General features: G+C 39.2%; 1 protein-coding gene across 2 annotated transcripts in view; it reads left to right on the top strand.

The window, feature by feature from the left end:
• MDN1 (midasin AAA ATPase 1) overlaps positions 1–18,349 on the top strand; it is a 93,709-nt gene that overhangs the window by 26,084 nt on the left and 49,276 nt on the right. For both annotated transcript variants that reach the window (XM_048297244.1, XM_048297243.1), the window contains exons 19-43: positions 125–221; positions 1,433–1,546; positions 2,145–2,292; positions 2,457–2,567; positions 3,359–3,510; positions 3,960–4,138; positions 4,513–4,721; positions 5,807–5,953; positions 6,676–6,817; positions 6,945–7,079; positions 7,156–7,294; positions 8,237–8,375; positions 8,465–8,595; positions 9,083–9,227; positions 10,338–10,467; positions 11,030–11,260; positions 11,992–12,189; positions 13,297–13,505; positions 14,032–14,154; positions 15,039–15,236; positions 15,328–15,435; positions 16,010–16,198; positions 16,984–17,073; positions 17,168–17,428; positions 17,571–17,841. In XM_048297244.1, the coding sequence (XP_048153201.1) occupies positions 125–221; positions 1,433–1,546; positions 2,145–2,292; positions 2,457–2,567; positions 3,359–3,510; positions 3,960–4,138; positions 4,513–4,721; positions 5,807–5,953; positions 6,676–6,817; positions 6,945–7,079; positions 7,156–7,294; positions 8,237–8,375; positions 8,465–8,595; positions 9,083–9,227; positions 10,338–10,467; positions 11,030–11,260; positions 11,992–12,189; positions 13,297–13,505; positions 14,032–14,154; positions 15,039–15,236; positions 15,328–15,435; positions 16,010–16,198; positions 16,984–17,073; positions 17,168–17,428; positions 17,571–17,841 (3,996 nt within the window). The remainder of the gene's footprint in view (positions 1–124; positions 222–1,432; positions 1,547–2,144; positions 2,293–2,456; positions 2,568–3,358; positions 3,511–3,959; positions 4,139–4,512; positions 4,722–5,806; positions 5,954–6,675; positions 6,818–6,944; positions 7,080–7,155; positions 7,295–8,236; positions 8,376–8,464; positions 8,596–9,082; positions 9,228–10,337; positions 10,468–11,029; positions 11,261–11,991; positions 12,190–13,296; positions 13,506–14,031; positions 14,155–15,038; positions 15,237–15,327; positions 15,436–16,009; positions 16,199–16,983; positions 17,074–17,167; positions 17,429–17,570; positions 17,842–18,349) is intronic.

Genomic DNA, 18,349 nt, shown 5'->3' with positions numbered 1-18,349 from the left:
TTTTTAAGGAATTTTAGTAGTGCAGCAATAGAAAGTTGCCTTAGATAAAATATACCTTATTTAACATAATAAATATCCAGTGTTTATTGTGAACCTTATGTCTTTTATTTCTGCTTTACTTTAGAGCCTCTTGTCCGTCACCCTGATTTTCGCTTGTTTGCATGCATGAATCCAGCTACAGATGTTGGAAAGAGAAATCTTCCTCTAGGAATAAGAAACAGGTAGGAAATAATGATTCTGGGACAAAATAGTCACTGTCTTTTTCAGAGTTTAATTAGTTTCAGGAGTTGACCAGAATGCCTTATCTGAAGCCTGAGGATACAAGTCTGGACTCAAATTTACTGCCTGTGAGAGATGCTTTCCACATTATGGTGAAGGTTTTTCATGAAATAGAATCAGCAAAATACTTTGGTGAAGTAGCTGAGCTCTGAGCAAGTGGTCTAGCAGTAGTGTAGAGTGTTGTCAGTGGGGGCAGGAAATGATTATTCTTCACAAGCTGTCAGTACCTGGGAATGCTACTGCAGCAGTTTATGTTCCTGATTGGAGTAATAAAGACAGGTAAGTGCTTTGTGTCTGTTTAGCAGCCTTTCTCTTGATAACTCAGAAGTGTTGATGATCCTTGCAAAAAGCTTCATGTCCAGTCTCGTTCACTAAAAAGAAGAGGATTTGCATGGTGGCGCAGGTGTGTGATACTCAAAATATTTGATGTGTGGTCTTAAAACATGTAAGTTGTGGCAAGGAAATTGGAATTGTGGCGGATGCATTCTTCAGTGCCATCTACCTTCCTGTATGCGCAGATCTCCTGCTTGATGCAGTTTCCGTCATGAGTGCCAAAAGTTGCATGTATAGTCCCTTCCCAGATTCCTAAACACTTTGCAAGACTGTGGAGATGCACCACCTATGTGTAACTAGTCATTTGTAGTTTCCAGTGGCAAAGCAAGGTTTTGTTGCTATTGGCTGTCTTGCAGAATCGTGAAAGGAAAGGAAGTGATTGTAATACAGGAGAGAGTCCAGCATCAGCATAACTTGCTAAGTTTAAATGAATTTGTATTTCTATTTGTCAAAAATACCTACTACTATTTGTCAAAAATAGCTACAGCTGTGTCAGTACTGCATTGTTCAGGCTGTAACATTCAGGTATCTATTGCAAATTGTTTAAAATTGTAGTTTAAGTCACATTGTTCACTTTCAGTCTAAGAAATTAAACTAATTCAGATAAATTACTTGAAAGTATTAGTAATACCTTATTTTTCAGCTGCTCTGGTTCTTGAGTCTGTCTGTAGGTTTGACAGTCTATAGGTCTATAGCTTTAACTACCCGTATTCTGTTACTTAAAAATTTAAAATGTTACATGCCATGAGATTTATATATAACATGATTTTTCAATATGGTCAGGTGCCTTAAGTGCTACAGATTGATTTGATTCTTTCAGGTTTACTGAACTTTATGTAGAAGAATTGAGAAATGAAGGAGACTTGCAGATTCTTATCATGGATTATCTGAGAAGCTTGAATGTGAACAAAAGCACAGTACAAGGAATTGTGAAGTGAGTTGACTGTAATCTCTTATAATTCTTGATGAAATAAGTCACAAAAAGAAAGTATGTAACTGTAGTCCGTGGCTAGACTGCTTTGGGAAACACCGTAATGCTCCCCATGGAGCAGTTGGCATAGCTTTAGGAAACAGAAGAGCATGGACATTCATCTTGATTCTGAGGGTTTCTGTACTTGTGGGAAGGAGATTTCTATTTTTTATTAATTCAGAATTGTTTTCTTGGTGGCACCAGTTAAAAAGTATTGTTGTTTCAGTCCTGTTTCACATCTGAGAGACTAAAATGGTTTGTTGTATTTGTCTAGAGTTACTTTTCTTTCCTGTAGTGTAAGGTGAACTATCTCACATTTAGAATACTTGGAGTTTATAGTCACTCCCTGTATATCAAGCTCTCTCAAAAATACAGTTCTAAAAATACTCTGTTGCTTTGCTTCACTGATTGTACAGATGGCAGAGCTTGGCATGGCTTTCCCAGCCTGGAGCTTCTAAGAAAAGTTCCAGTTGGGAATAAGCTGAGGTGTTCATACTTGGGTTTGAATTCCTTGTAGCAGTGGTCTGATCAGTAACAGCTCTGTGTAAATTTGTTTTTGCAGCTTTTATTTGTCTGTGAGAAAGGAAGCAGAAACAAAGTTGGTGGATGGAACTGGCCACAGACCTCACTACAGTCTCCGTACCCTGTGCAGGGCATTGAGATTCGCAGCGTCTAATCCGTGTGGCAGCATAGCGCGCTCCCTGTATGAGGTGATCACCTGTGCTAGCATTTGTTTCAGTGTGTATTCACTACAGAGGTTGTTTGGGTAAAAGATAATCCTCTCTAGGTTCAGTATTGAACAGAAATGGTTCTTTAGTCTGTATCTTTTCCCCTACTTTTCGTATTTATCACTGAAAATAATTCTTCTTCTTAGGGTTTCTGTTTGAGTTTCCTGACGCAGCTTGACAGAGGTTCTCACCCAGTGGTTCAAAAGCTAATTTGCCAGCATATAGTCTCTGGCAACATCAAAAGCCTTCTCAAGCAGGTAGGCAACTAAGATTATGAAGAGCTGTCTGGTATTTAAAGTGGAATTTATTTTGAGTTGTCTTCTCTCCTTTTTTTCCTCTACATTTCCTTCTTGCAGTTCTGTTTTTCATTTTATAAAGATAAGAACTAGAAAAAATTAGTACCATTCTTCTGTAGTTTTTCACTTTGCTTGAATGTTTGTATGTGAGCTCATTTATTTGTTTATTTATTCAGGCTTCCAGCACTGTGGAGTGTGGGCAGCTTAATGCAGTGGCTCCAACTGTAAAGCTTTCACAGACTTTTGAGGAGCTTTCTCAGGCTTTATATTTTTAAACTCTGAATGCAGAACATATGGATATGAAGAAGCATCTGTGCTTTGTCTTTTATGGGAAAGGAAGAATATCACTAGTGCTGGGAACCGAGCACGAGTTTGTGTGGGGGATGGGGAAGCCAGTTTAAGAGATGGGTATTGGTTTCAAAATAAACCCTTTCGTACTGGAAAATGTGTCTGAGCATAAAAAGATTAAAGCAAAGTTCCTGCCTGAAAATGCCCTTCAAAATTCAGTGCTAGGCTCTTGAGACACTTTTATCTTCATGGCACTGGCAAAGATTCCTGCTTCATGACCCTGAAATAATCTGGTCAGGTTTTTCCTGTAATTTGCATTCTGTGACAGTGCTTATTGCAGGAGTGCTCAGGGATTGATTTAAAATTTCTTTACAGCATAGGTAGCAGTGGTGTTACAGTAGTTGTTTTCATTAGCAAATTGAAACCTGTTTGTATAATCTGTTATTTCTATCATGTCTCCTTAGCAAATACCAAAACCCCAAGGAGGGAGTTTTATACTTATAGAAGGATACTGGATTTCAGCTGGGGACAAAGAACCTACAGTAGATGAGAGTTACGTGCTCACCCCTTCAGTTAAGCTTAATCTGAAAGACATTGTCAGGGTTGTGTCTGCAGGGTAAGTGTTTCAAGTTTTTAATTAAAAATATAGGTTAAATATGTTTGTTTAGGCCTTGAGTGTTGGTGCCCCTCTAAGTCTATGAATAATGTCTATTTTCCTTCTACTTTACAGTTAACTTTTCATTATAGAGTGACTTGAAATTTATACATATGTTTCTTGTTTCCTTAAAACATCTTGCTGCCATACCTAGTTTTATTTAAATTCTGATCTAGAAATTTGCAGTTAGAATAACCTGCTTATTTCACACTGCCATGAAAAACTTCATGGGTAGCTGTTAGCACTTGGGAGTAAAGTTATTTGTATTTGCCTGTTAGTGTGTGATCTTGGATACCCTAAATGAGTGAAGTGGTGGTGTTTTGGTAATGTGGTTTAATAATGTTGACACCTTGTGTGTGAGAAAGGCATGGCTCCTGCTTCTAACCCACTATTTTGGTCATGGCTTTTAGGACTCATCCAGTACTGATTCAGGGAGAGACCTCTGTTGGTAAAACCAGTTTAATTCGCTGGTTGGCTGCTGCTACTGGGAATCATTGTGTAAGGATTAACAACCATGAGCATACTGATATCCAAGAATATATTGGCTGTTACACATCAGATGCCTCTGGAAAGCTGGTATTTAAGGAAGGTAAGTGAGCATGTTCTATATACTCCAAATTCCTGTCTCATTTCAATGGCCGGGGTTTTTTTTCTTCTTTTCTGCTTAACATATCTGGCTTATTACAATGGAGAGATGACCTGTCATAAAGTTAGTAGTTGCACTTTATTGGTAATCACTTGTGTGAATGTCATTGAATTCTGAAAAGTTCATGTCTGTCTGATCATGCTTGTCCTATTGGACCTAAAGATGGTAAGTCAACAATTTAAACAATACTGTTGCTTCCTTCTCTAGATCAGTGTTTATCCTGAATGAAAATGGGTTGCTAAAAGTATCTGAGTGCGTGCTTCTGTTAGATTTGCTTGATAAGATTTTTAACTTGGAATTTTTCCGTTCCCCCCAAGGCATTCTCATAGATGCAATGAGAAAGGGCTACTGGATTGTTCTAGATGAATTGAATTTGGCTCCCACTGATGTTCTGGAGGCTCTCAACCGCTTGTTGGATGATAACAGAGAGCTGTTCATTACTGAGACTCAGGAAGTTGTCAAAGCTCACCCTCGCTTCATGCTGTTTGCCACACAGAACCCTCCAGGTCTCTATGGTGGCAGAAAGGTCTGTATGATCTATTTATTTGGGTAGGTAAGACTTTAGGGAATTAATCTCTCTCATACATAAAGTGTGATGTGAGAACCTTTTGATGTGTAGCAGCATGAATCTCTCAAGAGGGAGGGAGTTGAGGTGGCTCTGGACTGTCAGTACATCTGGCTTCTGTTTAGGTGAGTTGCTTGTTTCACAGATGCAGAATTTCTAATTCATTTTAGTTAGTTGAGATTTAAGTGATTTACTGAACTGGAGTTCATGTGTATTTTACGTGACTCAGCATTTCTTGTCCAAGAGCACTGGAAAAGAGATTCTACTTAGGCTATAGAAGTCCATTTTGTACTGTTTTTTGTCTGGAATCGGTAATTTTCTTTGTAGTGACTGGTATGGTGCTGTGTTTTGGATTTGTGATCAAAACAGTGTTGATAGCACAGGGATGTCTTAGTTATTGCTGGGCAGTGCTTGCACAGCTTCAAGGCCTTTTCTGCTTCTCACACTGCCCCACCTACTTGTGGAGTAGCGTGGGAGTGCTGGAGAAGCTGTGAGGGGACACAGCTGGGACAGCTGACCCCAGCTGACCAAAGGGATGTTCCATGTCATATATCAAAACTCAGCAGTCAAAACTGGGGGGAGGGGGAGGAAGAGGGGGATGTTCAGTGTTTGTTTCCCTAAATAACACTGGTGTGTGATGAAGCCTGTATTTCCTGGAGATGGCTGAATACCTGCCTATTGATGTGAAGCAATGAATTAATTCCTGATTTTTCTTTGTTTGCACATGCACCTTTTGCTTTACTTATGAAACTGTCTTTGTCTCAGCCTAAAAGTTTTATCACTTCTATCATTCCAATTCTCCCATTGTAGGGAGAGTGAGCTTGTGGCTTTGCAATATTTAGCTGCCTAGGCCCTTAAAACACACAATCCATTTTAAAGGTTTTGTCCTCACCCAGACTGTCTCTTGTGCTTTCTTTCAATGTTGATGTGTGTGTGTTAATTGGTATGCTATGACACTATCCCTATTTCCTTTGGATGTGTAGGGGAAGATCTATGAGCAATATCAAAGGAAAAAGTTCGAGCAGTAGTGTGGTCTCATATTTTAGGTTTTGTCCAGAGCCTTCAGAAATCGTTTTGTGGAGCTGCATTTTGATGAACTGCCAAGTGCTGAACTGGAAACTATCCTGCACAGGAGATGCAGTTTGCCACCTTCTTACTGCAGCAAGCTTGTCAAAGTCATGTTAGACCTGCAAGTATGAGAGTCTTCCTTCTTTTAGTCTAACAAATGCAAACATATTTCAAAGTAACATGTACAAAGTAGTAGAAATTCCTTTGAGGGGGAGGTATTGTTAGCTGATGGATATTTACAATTCTAAACCATGGAGAGAACCCACCAAGGTACAAATTTCAGTGGTTAAGACGAAGAATTGGAAAGCTGATGTCAGATTTGAGAGAAAGCTACGAGGAAAAAAACCCAAAAAAAACAGACATCTTGGGATTTGATGTGTAGAATTATCCCTTTCTCTGGAGCCAAAGTACAGTACTGGATTTGTAGGTGTCTTTGGGTCACGTGAAATTTGGTATTATTTCTAAGCAGCAATTTTGGATATGTTTGGCCACTCCTGTATTCAACAGGCATTTGACACTTATTATGTAGCTAAAACTACCTCGTATTTGAAAGCAATTACAGCAGCACAAACTGGATTTTGTTTTATTCCAGGTACCTATTTTATTCTTAGTTGATTTTTTTTTTTAAATTATTATTGTTGTCGAAATTATTTTGTTCCTGGTGCTCGTCAAATACCTGCCTAAAAAGAGTTAGTCTTTAGGAGTTGTGACTCTACTAGGGTTTTTTGTTGTTGTTGTTCATGGAATTTTCTTGTTACAATGTCACTGCAGAGAGTGGTGATTAGCTTTGCTTGAAGTATTTGGACGAGTTCATGAAAAAATAGCTCCCATTTTGTTCTTGTGTCAGTCTTACCGCAGAGGCTCGACAGTGTTTGCTGGGAAGCATGGATTCATTACCCTGCGGGATCTGTTCCGCTGGGCTGAAAGGTACAGGTTGGCAGAACAGCTGCAGAAGGAGTATGACTGGCTTCAGCACTTAGCAAATGATGGTGAGCTCTGCTGCCCCAGCTTTTTTAAGTGTCTGTAGAATCACTTTCCAGCCCCACTTCTTAAGTGTAAATTTTTGTTGCTGATTACCCAGGTAGTAATTGCTTTCTCTCTTCCTCTGTTTTGCAGGTTTTATGCTTCTGGCAGGCAGAGTCAGGAAACAGGAGGAGGTGGATGTTATTCAAAATGTCATTGAAAAACACTTCAAGAAAAAAATATATCCTGAGTCTCTCTTCTCAGGGGAAAGTGTCAAAAAGCTACTGGGTGAGTTTCCTATAGGGACCCCACTGGTAGATCTCTAGATGTGACTGAAGCTGATGGATTGCTTTCTGTTGTGCAGCTAAGTCTTCCACGTGGATGTCAGTAATGGACAGAGATTTTAACCATGTTGTCTGGACTCAAGGGATGAGGAGACTTGCCATTTTGGTGGGACGAGCCCTGGAGTTTGGTGAACCAGTACTGCTGGTGGGAGACACTGGGTAATCCTGCTTCTTGTGATGTTCTTGGTAGTGCTTCACTGGCTGCTGAGTTGGACACAAAGTGATTGTGTGGGCTTCAGTGCTTCTTTGATCTGGGACATTTGAGCCTTTCTCATGGCAGGCTTGCAACTGCTGTTTTTCACAGTTCCTTTTTGAGGGGAAGCAATTGCATCTCGTTTAACCCAAGTCTTTGATGGGTTTATCTGCATTGTATAACTACACAGAAGTTATATAAAAGTAGTAAAATGAAAATGAGCTGACTTCTGTCCCCGTCTTTACAAGGTGCCCTGTAGCATCTCAGTGTGCCTCACTGTAGTGCCTGCTTTTGGGGTATTGTGGCATTTTTCTCTTTGAGAACACATTCAATTTACATGTTTTAAGAGCTTGAATATAGCCTTGCTACCACTTCTCCACCTCATATGCTGTAGAGGAGGTCATGGAAGTAGATAATGTCTGCTTTGTGCTGGTTATAAATTTGTAGCCTAAATTTTTGTAGAAGAGAAGGAAAGAAAAATGCAAGAAAAGAGAGAAGAAAAATTTACTTGGGTAGTAAATGAAAACTAGGTACTCGGTGGTTTATTTCCTCGGACTTAGGCTTGGTCCAGACGTGTAGCAGTTCTAGTTCAGTGAAATGTTAGGCTGGTTGGGTATCTGTAAGGGCAAGCTGAAAAAATTTGACTTTCAACATGCAGAAATGTATCTATGCAGGTATTGATTTAAATTTAATTAAAGGCCTCTTGGGCAAGTCAGCAACAGTTGTGCCAAAGACGGCTTCACTTTGCATACATTTCTTTAAAGGAAAGGAGCAGAAGGAAATTTGCGTGTTGGGCCTTTGCCTCATAGCTCTTCAATGAAAGTATGAATCCTGTCCAAAGTGAGCTGATTGTTTTGTTTTGCTTCTTTTTTAAATTCATCCTTTTTAATGAGATTACTTCGTTGCAGGTGTGGTAAAACTACCATTTGTCAGATCTTTGCATCATTAGCAAATCAGAAGCTGTACTCAGTGAATTGCCACCTGCATATGGAGACATCAGACTTCCTGGGAGGGCTGCGACCAGTCAGGCAGAGGTCCAAAGACCAGGTTTGTCTTGCACCAGTAATAGCTTGGATGGTGGGACCATGGAAGTAAAAAGTAGTGGTTATGACTTCACTTCCTTTTCCATTTCTTAGGAGGAATCTGATGGTTCTAGACTCTTTGAGTGGTGTGATGGACCTCTTGTTTTAGCAATGAAAGAGGAGGGGTTTTTTCTCCTTGATGAGATTTCTTTAGCTGATGATTCTGTACTAGAGCGACTTAACAGGTATGTCTTAAATGTGGTAGTACTAAGCATCCTCAATGTGTCTGTTCATTATCCAAACATAAGTGGGGTAAATCTGACTTCTTTTAGGCACATTTGTTTCCTGGCTTAGGTGAGGTGTTCTCTTGCTAAAAAGGACAATGGTACAAATAAAACTTAAAATCTCTAGTTTACCATCTGCAGTATTAATATTTTCAGCCTGTCAGCGAGCTCTTGAAATTATGCCTCTTGTCAAATCCCAGGAACAAAATCTAGTTATTCCCCTCTTTTGTGTGTGTCTAAAAAAAAAAACAAACCAGAACAACTAAAATATAAGTTTAACTTCATTATCTATTTGCAGTATCCCTCATTTTAGTCTTTTCTGTTACCTGTTATATTGGGTAAACGAAAGTTTATCCAGGCCGATTAATGTGATTTTCATTTTTAAGTGACCTTTTGAAGTGTGGAACAGAATTTAAAATTAGCAATTTTTTTTTATCCATTTCTCTAGTGTTCTTGAAGCTGAAAAGACATTGGTACTTGCTGAAAAAGGTGGTCAAGATGATGAGGAGAATGAGGTAGAACTATTAGTTGCAGGAAAGAAATTCCGTATCCTTGCGACCATGAACCCTGGAGGTGACTTTGGGAAAAAAGAGGTAAAGTCAAAACATCTGGAAATACAGCATGCATCTTTCTGGTTTTACTGGCCATTAAGTGGTTGGAGGTGCAATGCCAAAATGCGTCATGCCAATTCTGGCATCCAGTGCTTTCTAGTTGGCATCTGCTTCATCACTCTAAATGAGGATTGGGGTGAATCTGTTTTCTGCCACTTCCGTGGGCTGTCACTTTGGCATTATAAATGACTACTCAGCAAAATGTCAAAGGAAGCTTCAGGCCTCTCAATACTCAGGCTTATTATGTAGAATACTTCAAGTGCAGGATCTGTGACTTGTGAAGCAAGTAAATCCAGCTCTCTGGGGTAGTACGAAGTTGTGTAACAGATTGTTCTCACTAATCCTATTCAGACAGTGATGGTCCTCTTGTGTTTCTTGGTGAATAATGAACATCACATCGCAGAAGATCTTTTTCATTTATTGCAAAAAAATGGTTTCTGAAGTTGAGAATTAAGTAATTTAAAACATGTTAAAGAAAACCCATAAGACAACAAAACCCTGCAACTTTTAAGCAGTGTTGGAAGCTAGGTCTGTAAAAAAGAACCAGAAGCTCTTTTACTCAAAACAAGATGGGTACTCCATTTAAAGTGGTTTCTGGAATAGAGAACTACTCATTGTGAAGCCATGTGTTTAAACAGGATTTATTTCTGCATTGAATTTGTGCTACTAATTTTTGCTTGACCAATTCAGCCAAGAAAGAGAGAAAGTAGAGAAGCGGGTTGTAATTGAAGGCAAATTTCCATGTGGTTTTCTTTTAAGCAAAGGGAGATTACAGAGCCATTGTTTGATACATGATGTCCTAGAATGAAATGTAGGTTTGGTGCTTGCAAACCAGCTCAGTTTCTTCCTATATTCCTTTGAACTTCCTTTAGAACACATTTCCTGCGTTGATACCACTACTAGAAGTTTTAAAAATCCTCCTTTTTGCAAAGATTTTGCAAAGTGTCTCTGTCAAAATTAGAAGGAAAGGTCTATCTTGTTCACTTTATTTATTGTTTACAAGTGCAGTGACAACAAGGCTGTTGTTAACAGAGCCCTAAGGAAGATGATGTAATGAATCTTTAATTGCTCTGTTACTCTGCTTGTTTGCAGCTTTCCCCTGCGCTGCGCAACAGATTTACAGAAATATGGTGCCCACATAGCAATGGCCGGGATGATTTGGTACAGATTGTAAAACACAATCTTCATCCAGGATTGTCTCTGGGTGCAATAAACCACGAGGGTAGGTATTTCTCTGTGTTGGTATTCAAATACTGCTAAGAAAATAAGGAGGTTGGAGGCTGCCAACCTTTCTTCAGAATTTATACCAGTGTGACCCTTTCTCTGCTACGTTTTTCCCTGAGGACAGTATGATATATTTTGGAGTTTGTTCTTCCCTCACTGTGTATGTTACAGCCAGAAGTAGGTTCAGGGCTGTGTTTACTTCACCATCCAGATAGCTGAACTATCCCCAGCCCTTCAGTGTCCCAACTTGGTTTTAATGTAGAGTGTTGAAAGACTGGACACTTCACTTTCTGTCAGCAGCTTCACTGTTAGTATTAGTCACCTGATTCTGTCTTGTTACCAGAATTTAAAAGGATCTGTAACGACAGCTCAGGCATGAACTTACTCTTGTGTTATTGTTTTTCTAGGATATAGAGTACCCATCCACATTGCTCATGCAGCTGTACCTACTTTAGAGATGTTTTTACAACAGTGTAGCAGATGTGACCAAAACAATTATTTTACAACTCAAATTTATTTGGGTTTGTGTGTGTTTGTTTGTTTGTTTACATTCTTTTTAGGGGCAGACATAGCAGAACTTATGATGGACTTTGTTGAATGGCTGACTAAACAAGAGTTTGGTCGCCAGTGTATTCTCAGTGTGAGAGACGTCTTGGCCTGGGTTAATTTTATGAATGTCATGGTAGAGGATGAGTCGGGTTCTGCCAAGGGATGTAGCCGCCTTAACGTTTCCCCAGTGATGTCTTTTATCCATGCTGCATGTTTGGTGTATATTGATGGAATAGGATCAGGTAAGTCTTCAGTGCTCATTTGGTAGCAGAAAATATGAAACTGTGTATTTGTATTAATATTTTTTAGTCAAATGCAAACAAAATGCTTTGGGGCAGCATGGGACTCTTCTGAGAGAAGCTTTTACTTCTATTTAACAATCTCTATGTCATGTGCCTTTTCTGTGTTTCAGTAGCAAGAGTTTGAGTAATACAGCAAGCTAAAGTAAATTAGAGGGATTAATAATATTACAAAGGCTAGCACACAAGTAAAGAAAAGCTGTATTTTCTATTGAGTCTTCTGAGCTGATACAGTACTTAAGCACATGAGCACATATTAATCTCTCTATCCCCCACTCCACATGTGAGCATCTGTCTGTGCTGGCCTGTACCATGCACATAGCTGAGAATGCATCTTTGTGTGTTTGGCTGCTGGCCCAGCTAATAAATAGTAGATAAAGGAGAGGAGGGAAAGTGAAAGGCACAAGAAATGCCAGAAAAGAAAGCCTGGGGGAGGCTATGGCGAGGGATCAGGGTGGTTGTGATGGTAGAAGAAAGGGAGTTGGAAATACGATGCCCTTAGTTCTGTTGCTCACAGAGCAATCTGTCCATGGTAAATAGTACTGGAAGCACTGTCAAGCAAATACATTAAAATGAAATAAAAACCTGCATGCACATGAAGGGATTGAGTTTCTTGTCATAAGATGAATGTACCTAGTTATGTTTTGAAGCACACTTAACTTTTCTAATTACAGGTACAACATCCTGCTCAGCTGACATGGCTTTATTAGCTCGTGATAAATGCCTGACATTCTTAAGTGAGAAAATGAGTCAGTTCTTTGAGCTGACTGATTATCAGAAGAATGAACTAAAGATTTATGACAGAACAAAGGAAAAAGAGTTCGTATGGATGGACAACTTTATGGGAATTCACCCATTTTTTATTCCAAGAGGCAAGAGACTGTGGGAGTGGGTGGACATTTATTCTGTGATTTATATTTTCAGTAGTTTTGTTATTCACTAAATCTCAGTAGGATACCTGAACCATCAGAGAACAATTTATTGGTTCTTAAGCCTTAGAAAAATGCCTTTTCTGCCTCCAAGTGTGTAGATTGCAACTCAGTCACATTTATTAAGAAGACACATCTGTTCATTCCCTTTTTTCATTACTTCTTAATGGTTAATGGGCTAGTTTTCATAGACTGTTTTTTGGTGCAACAAAGCTTTTTTTAATTTGGAGTTGTGATTTTCTGTCACTTCTGCATGCTCGGAACGCCTGTTAACTTCCACTAACTAAAGCTGTACAAAGCATGGAAAGCAGGGGTCCTAAATACAAAGCTAAACAGACTGGAGGTTAATGCCTGGCCTTGCTCTAGGCTCTCAAAGATTTGCTACAATTTTTGCAAAATTATTTAGTCCCTGCTTTTCAGTCCCTTGTGGGACAAATTAATGCAAATGGAATTAACAAAACACTGCTTCTTACCCTTAAAATGCAGTGACAGGACTAAAAATTGATGACTGTGAGCTTTCTAACTCAGCTGGTTAGTTTTTAGCACATGGACCTATGTGTTCCTAATGCTGTATTAAAGGGGTGTTCCTTCACAGAACTGGCAGTGTATGGAATAGATTAATATGTTATTCTGGAGCATGACTGTATTGTATCCCTCAGTGTCAATTCTTCAAGAGCTGCTTTTGAGTGTTAGATCCACATGACTGAAGTGCAAGGACAGATTTATGTTTTTTCAGGGATAGATGCCTAGTTTAAATCATGAACCAGGAGGTATTGAAGTTTCATGCAAAATAAATCATATATCTGTATGCTTTTTTTGCTAAATTCAACATAAATATATGGAGATGGGCTGAGATGCAGCTATGGGTCAAACAGAAAGTGTGTGTGCCTGATCTCTGAGAATGGCATATAAACTGGAATCTCCATTGCTTGCTGTACTGAGATCAGCAATTTACAGACAGAGTGAGCTCATTCAGAGGCACACTGTCAGCACCTCCAGCATAAATATTCTGGTCTAATTGTTTTCTGGTTTACTTTTCCTTTGTTTTAGGCCCTGTTCTCCAGAGGAACAACACGACAGATTATGCTTTAAATGCTGGGACTACAGCAGTGAATGCACAAAGACTGTTAAGAGCTCTACAGCTTAACAAACCTATTTTGTTGGAGGGCTCACCAGGAGTGGGCAAGACCAGCCTAGTTGCTGCCCTGGCAAAAGCCTCAGGAAGCTGTCTTGTTCGAATCAACCTGTCTGAGCAAACGGTAGAATAAAATATTATCTTCATTACTCAGTGTTTATGGCAGGGTAGAAGCCTTGAGTAACTTTTAAAGTGCAGTTCTTTTCAGCACTGTCTCTGAAATGTCAGTTCTTCCTTCTTGGTCTCAAGATAAAACTGAATGGGAGGGGGAACCAGAAAGAGCAGTAAGCTTCTGAGAGTGAGTGCCAATTCCCAGATATTTCTGTTCTTTTCAGGTGAAGTCATGCGTATCTTTGTCTACTGTGTTTTTCTTGGCTTCTGCAACATTACTTGAAAACAGCTTTAAGGCTTTTTAGCTTTTCTGTTCCAATTTAAATTTGTGTTGTTAAATATAGTAGCTGGTCACTGGAGTCCTATAATGGAAAAGCTTTTAGCATTTTGCAACTACTGAAAATTTTTAAATAGACCTAAAGTGTAGGTATTAAAAGGGAAGGGAGAAAATGTTAAGTACAGTTAACAAATGCTGTTTATGAACTTCTGTTAAATTTTGTAATTCCTCAACTCCCCCATTCTGTTCTTTACTCCCAAAGGATGTGACAGACTTATTTGGTACAGACTTGCCTGTTGAAGGTGGGAAGGGAGGAGAATTTGCCTGGCGTGATGGACCACTGTTAGCAGCATTAAAGGCTGGACACTGGATTGTATTAGATGAGGTAAATTCAGGACAAATAAAATGGAATGTTCTAGAAGAGCAAATTTGGTGATTTGTCCTGTGGAATAAATACCTTTGAGTGACGATGCCCTCCCTTCATGGAGGCAGGTGATGACTAGATTTCTTTGAGACAAGAGGACAAGGGTTGAATCTCAGCTTGAATTGCTGCAGAAAACCAAGGATAGGTTTGATTTACATTTGAAAGTTTTTAGGGAAGAGTGTCAACAGAAGTTTTGGGGCAAGTGTCTTCCATGGATACAATTTCACTGAAATAGAAGGTGTTTTTCTGGGACTGACACACTGTGTTGGTTACTTATTTGAGATGGAGAAGAGTTCCATCTTGCCAATATAAGCTATCCTGCCACTGCAGGTTTGTTCACGTACCATGTAGCACATGCTTTCACGCGTGTGTGTGCACAGATCTGCCTTCTTGGCAATATGCATTCTAATTACTTTAGAGTGCAAAATCTTCAATTCTGTAGCCCCTTGTCTACCTTCTTTTCCCCCACTATTGTGAAGAATGCCACTTTAAACAACCACTATAATTAAATAGCTGAGACTGCCTTAATTTAAAAAACAAACGAACAAAATGCTCTGAGTGCCACAAATCTGTGAACGTAAATTCAGAAGAAACATCTCGAACATGCAGCTTTTATGATGGAGAATTGTTTTGTTATCACAGTGGAAAAAAACAGTACAAATAACAAGTATAAGGGTTAGTTGCTCTAGTGTAATAACAGGCTAGCTGGTGGTAATAACATGTGCTAGTTCTAGAACAGCAATGAAATGGAATTTTACCTTCTAGATATCCCAGATTATTAAACTAGACATTATGCAAAAATGTTTTGTGGACCATTAATATTGTATCCTTATTTCTTTCCTCAGTTGAATCTGGCTTCTCAGTCTGTGTTAGAGGGGCTAAATGCATGCTTTGACCACAGAGCTGAGATTTATGTTCCAGAATTGGGAATGAATTTTCATGTACAGCACAAGACGACTAAGATTTTTGGATGCCAGAATCCGTACAGACAAGGAGGTGGAAGGAAGGGTCTCCCCAAGTCCTTTCTTAATAGATTTACACAGGCAAGCTTATTTGTTTGGTTTACACTACATCGTGATCCTGTCTTGTAGGTTTCTGGGTGTATAAACACTCTGAATTCTCTTGATTTTATAGGTGTATGTTGATCCACTGTCAGCAGAAGATATGAAGTTTATTGGGAATACATTGTTTCCTGCTATTGATAAAACTATTATTGCTAAAATGGTTGCTTTCAATAACAAGGTAAATATATTTTAATTTCTTTTCTGTAGTAGTAGGCAGAATGCAGTAAGACTAGAAAAAAATTAAGTCTAATGTTATATTTCCAAGCATTTTTATAGAGAAGTGTGTGGGTAAAAAAAGAGGGGTGAAAGTATATGCAGAAGAAAGTAAAGAACACCACTAAACCTGGTACCTGAATTCTTGTACCACAACAGTCAGATGGTTGGTTGATAACTGACAAGGCGTTGGTTTTCATGGAAGATAAAACATTTATACACAGGAGAAAGTAGTATTCTGTGACCTTGGGTAAAATCTCTTGTGTCAGCATCTTACTGCATATTCATTTATAAGAGGGCAAGAGCAAATTGGAAAATTGAGCTGAGTGTTAGAGGAATAGTAGGGAAGAGACAAACTAAACCAAGCTTTAGTTCCTAATATATGTTCAGCAAAGTAAATTCAGCCTGCTCTTTCAGTTGTCTCAGTCTTGTAAGCAGTACCAAGGCAGAAGCTCAGTCGAGTTTTTTAAAAAATATTTGAAGACCAGCTTGTGGGTGGAATAAAAGATTAGTTTTTAAATTACTTTTTTTTTTTCCAGATTGAAAAAGAAGTAATGGCTGAAAAGAAGTGGGGACAGAAAGGAGGACCCTGGGAGTTCAACTTACGTGATCTTTTCCGCTGGTGCCAGCTTATGCTTGTTGACCAGTCCCCAGGATGTTATGATCCAGGCCAGCATGTGTTTTTGGTCTATGGAGAAAGAATGAGAACCAGAGAAGACAAAGAAAAGGTGAGCCATGTGTTCTTCCTTGCTCTTCAGATGGTCAGGAAATATTTATAGAAATCCAAGTATAGATCTCCAATTTGAAGATTCCTTGCTATTCATTCATAGACATTTATCTCTTAAAAAAGAAAAATAGGTTTGTTTGGGGTTTTGAGGTTTGATATAGATATCTGCTCCTCAGGGCATTTGAAATACCAATTTAATTAGTGTAAAAGCAGGCAGCTGATGTAAATGAAGACAAATAGAATAATCAAGGACTTAAACAACATACTCTTGTGTGGTTTTGTATTAAATAATATGTTTGCCACCTACTTATCCCTCTCTTGCTTAGAAATCCTGTGCTTTTGTTTAATTTCACAGCATTTAAATGGTATTAAACTGAAAGTCAGTCAGATTGTAAAACTGAAGTTACTGGCTGTACATGACGGGATATTTCCTCATGGGTTGACTTTCCCCTCCCTGTAACATTGTAATATTTTTCTGTGTTACCAAAGAGCTTATTTATGAAGTGAATTCTATCCCAGTACGTTGTTGAAGAAACACATTGCTTACAGTATTTCAAGTCTCGGGAAACCATGATTAATGAAAAGGTTGCTGTGAGCAGCTCACACTCACATGGCTTGCTGCACTTTGAGTTAAATGAGCTTGTGATTTACTGTGTTAGTTACTGTCATACAGATGTGGAGCTGAGAGGAAAAGATACTTCAGATGTAAATCTTTAGAAGTGAATCTTTGGAGCAGTGGATAACTTGAACTGAAAAGTCTCTTTTTTGCTCTTTTAACTGTTCTAGGTTATTTCTGTATTTAGAGACATTTTTGGCCAGGAGGCCAATGTGTATACAGGAACCAGGGAGTTTCACATCAATCCATATAATGTTCAGGTAAACTGTTGACAAGGGATTTTGTGATGGGATAGGGAAGGAAAAAACTTGCACAGCTGAACTCCCATTTGCCTCTGTTTGTCATCCCTTTCAGATTGGTTATTCAGTTCTTTCTCGTGGCAACTACATTCCTCATTCTGGCAGAACTCTCTCGCTTCTGCATCATTCACTGCAGTCCCTGGAGCCCATAATGAAGTGTGTGCACATGAGCTGGATGGTGATCCTGGTGGGCCCGGCAGCTGTTGGCAAAACCAGTCTGGTGGAGCTGTTGGCCCATCTCACCGGCCACCGGCTGAAAATCATGGCGATGAACAGCGCGATGGATACAACTGAACTCCTGGGTGGATTTGAGCAGGTAAATACTGGTTTGGTAATGTTTGGCAGTATTTCTCCTTCCCACCTAATAGTGGCCAGTCTGCAGTGAGTTTGTGTTTGTAAATGGAGCCTTGGCACCACAGTCTTCTGCATGAACTGACTCCCTAATGGCCTTTTTGCAGGTTGATATCAACAGGCCATGGCAGCGCCTTTTGGAAAGGGTGGAGAATGCCGTGAGCACACTCGTAAGGGACAGTCTTCTCCTGGCAGAACTTTGTGCAGATGATGCTGAACTCGTGCTGCGTGCTTGGAGCAATTTCATCCTGAATTACAAACCCAAATCTCTGGGGGAAGGAGGTGGAAGTGTTACAGCTGAATTAGTGAGCAAACTGGAGGGAATACTTGTACTTACCCAGAGACTAAACAACAAAATAAATTCTTACACAAAGGCAGGTATGTATGGTGGGCAGTTGGAAGCACTGAAATTCTCCTGTACTGAGCTACTCAATGTATGATGCAATACAAGCTCTTACCTTGTATTCCTAAGAAAGGGAACTTGGATACGCTATTCTTGCATTTGTACTTGGAAGCACTGATAGCTGCACTTCACATATGTCAGCAGAATAATGTATGAGTTGGTTTTCCTTCTTTTTTTTAATCATTGTTTAAAATAAGGCATTAATACTCATCAAATTTCATTAAAGAGGGAGAAGGGATGCAGAAAAGTACCTGTTTAGGGAGTAAAGTGTCGATCTGTTTTATATTTCTTTGTGCTTGCAAACCTTTTCTGTTCACATGGATTTTGCCCATGGGAGGCTACTGAAGAGCTGGAGCCTCTGCTGTTATGTTCCCCTAAAAAGTAGGAAGCATATATGTTTATTAACAAAATAACTACTATTTTTCTCGAATGGAACTGGAAGCTACTTTGTTGATGTAAGTCTCAGTGTAAGATGTATTTCCT

This window comes from Corvus hawaiiensis, chromosome 3 (assembly GCF_020740725.1).
Source record: "Corvus hawaiiensis isolate bCorHaw1 chromosome 3, bCorHaw1.pri.cur, whole genome shotgun sequence".
Taxonomy (NCBI): Eukaryota; Metazoa; Chordata; class Aves; order Passeriformes; family Corvidae; genus Corvus; species Corvus hawaiiensis.
The sequence above is the reverse complement of the archived record's forward strand: the minus strand, read 5'-3'. Positions and strand labels throughout refer to the sequence as shown.